Consider the following 522-nt stretch of genomic DNA (forward strand, 5'->3'; position numbering starts at 1 on the left):
CCAGGTACGGAGGCTGCCGCCGAGAAACCCCGCTCGCAACGCCTTTGTGGGGACGCTGCGGTCCCGGGCTTGGAGCCGTCGTCGGAAAAAGCTCGCTCTCGGTTCGCGTGGGCAGGCAGGCGCGTCTCGTGGGCAGCCGCCAGGCAGCAGCTGGCGCTGGAAAGCGCTGCGGTAAATGCCGGCAGTCTCGGGAGTTCCTGCGTAAACCCTCGGGGAGTAGAGAGAGCCTTTGAACTGCAGGGGGGAGCTAAGCTCTGCCTGATGGCTGCTCCGTAGGTTGTGGGAAGCCCCCTCCGGTTGTATCTGCAATTTGAAAGGCACGCGTGAGGCTCCACGCCGTGCGGCTCCTCGGAGAGGTAACTCTCAGCCTGACGTTAGGTGTCCCCTGCTCTGCTCGGTGCTTCCGCCGGGCTAGGCAAGGGCCAAAGGCCAGGGGAAGCTGCGTTGGCTCTGGGAGCCGCAGCCCGGAGACGCTCCGAAGTGCAAGGTCAGGCCCGAGCAAGTACTTCGGGACGTCCCCTG

The 522-nt window shown here is 65.5% G+C and overlaps 1 protein-coding gene across 1 annotated transcript in view; it reads left to right on the forward strand.

Moving 5' to 3' along the window:
- Positions 1-522, forward strand: part of TNPO3 (transportin 3) — a gene marked incomplete at both ends in the record, with an annotated part of 26284 nt that overhangs the window by 24046 nt on the left and 1716 nt on the right. The window contains one exon of the mRNA XM_009334183.1: positions 5-171. Within this exon, the coding sequence (XP_009332458.1) occupies positions 5-171 (167 nt within the window). The remainder of the gene's footprint in view (positions 1-4; positions 172-522) is intronic.

This window comes from Pygoscelis adeliae, unplaced genomic scaffold (assembly GCF_000699105.1).
Source record: "Pygoscelis adeliae isolate BGI_AS28 unplaced genomic scaffold, ASM69910v1 Scaffold1131, whole genome shotgun sequence".
Taxonomy (NCBI): Eukaryota; Metazoa; Chordata; class Aves; order Sphenisciformes; family Spheniscidae; genus Pygoscelis; species Pygoscelis adeliae.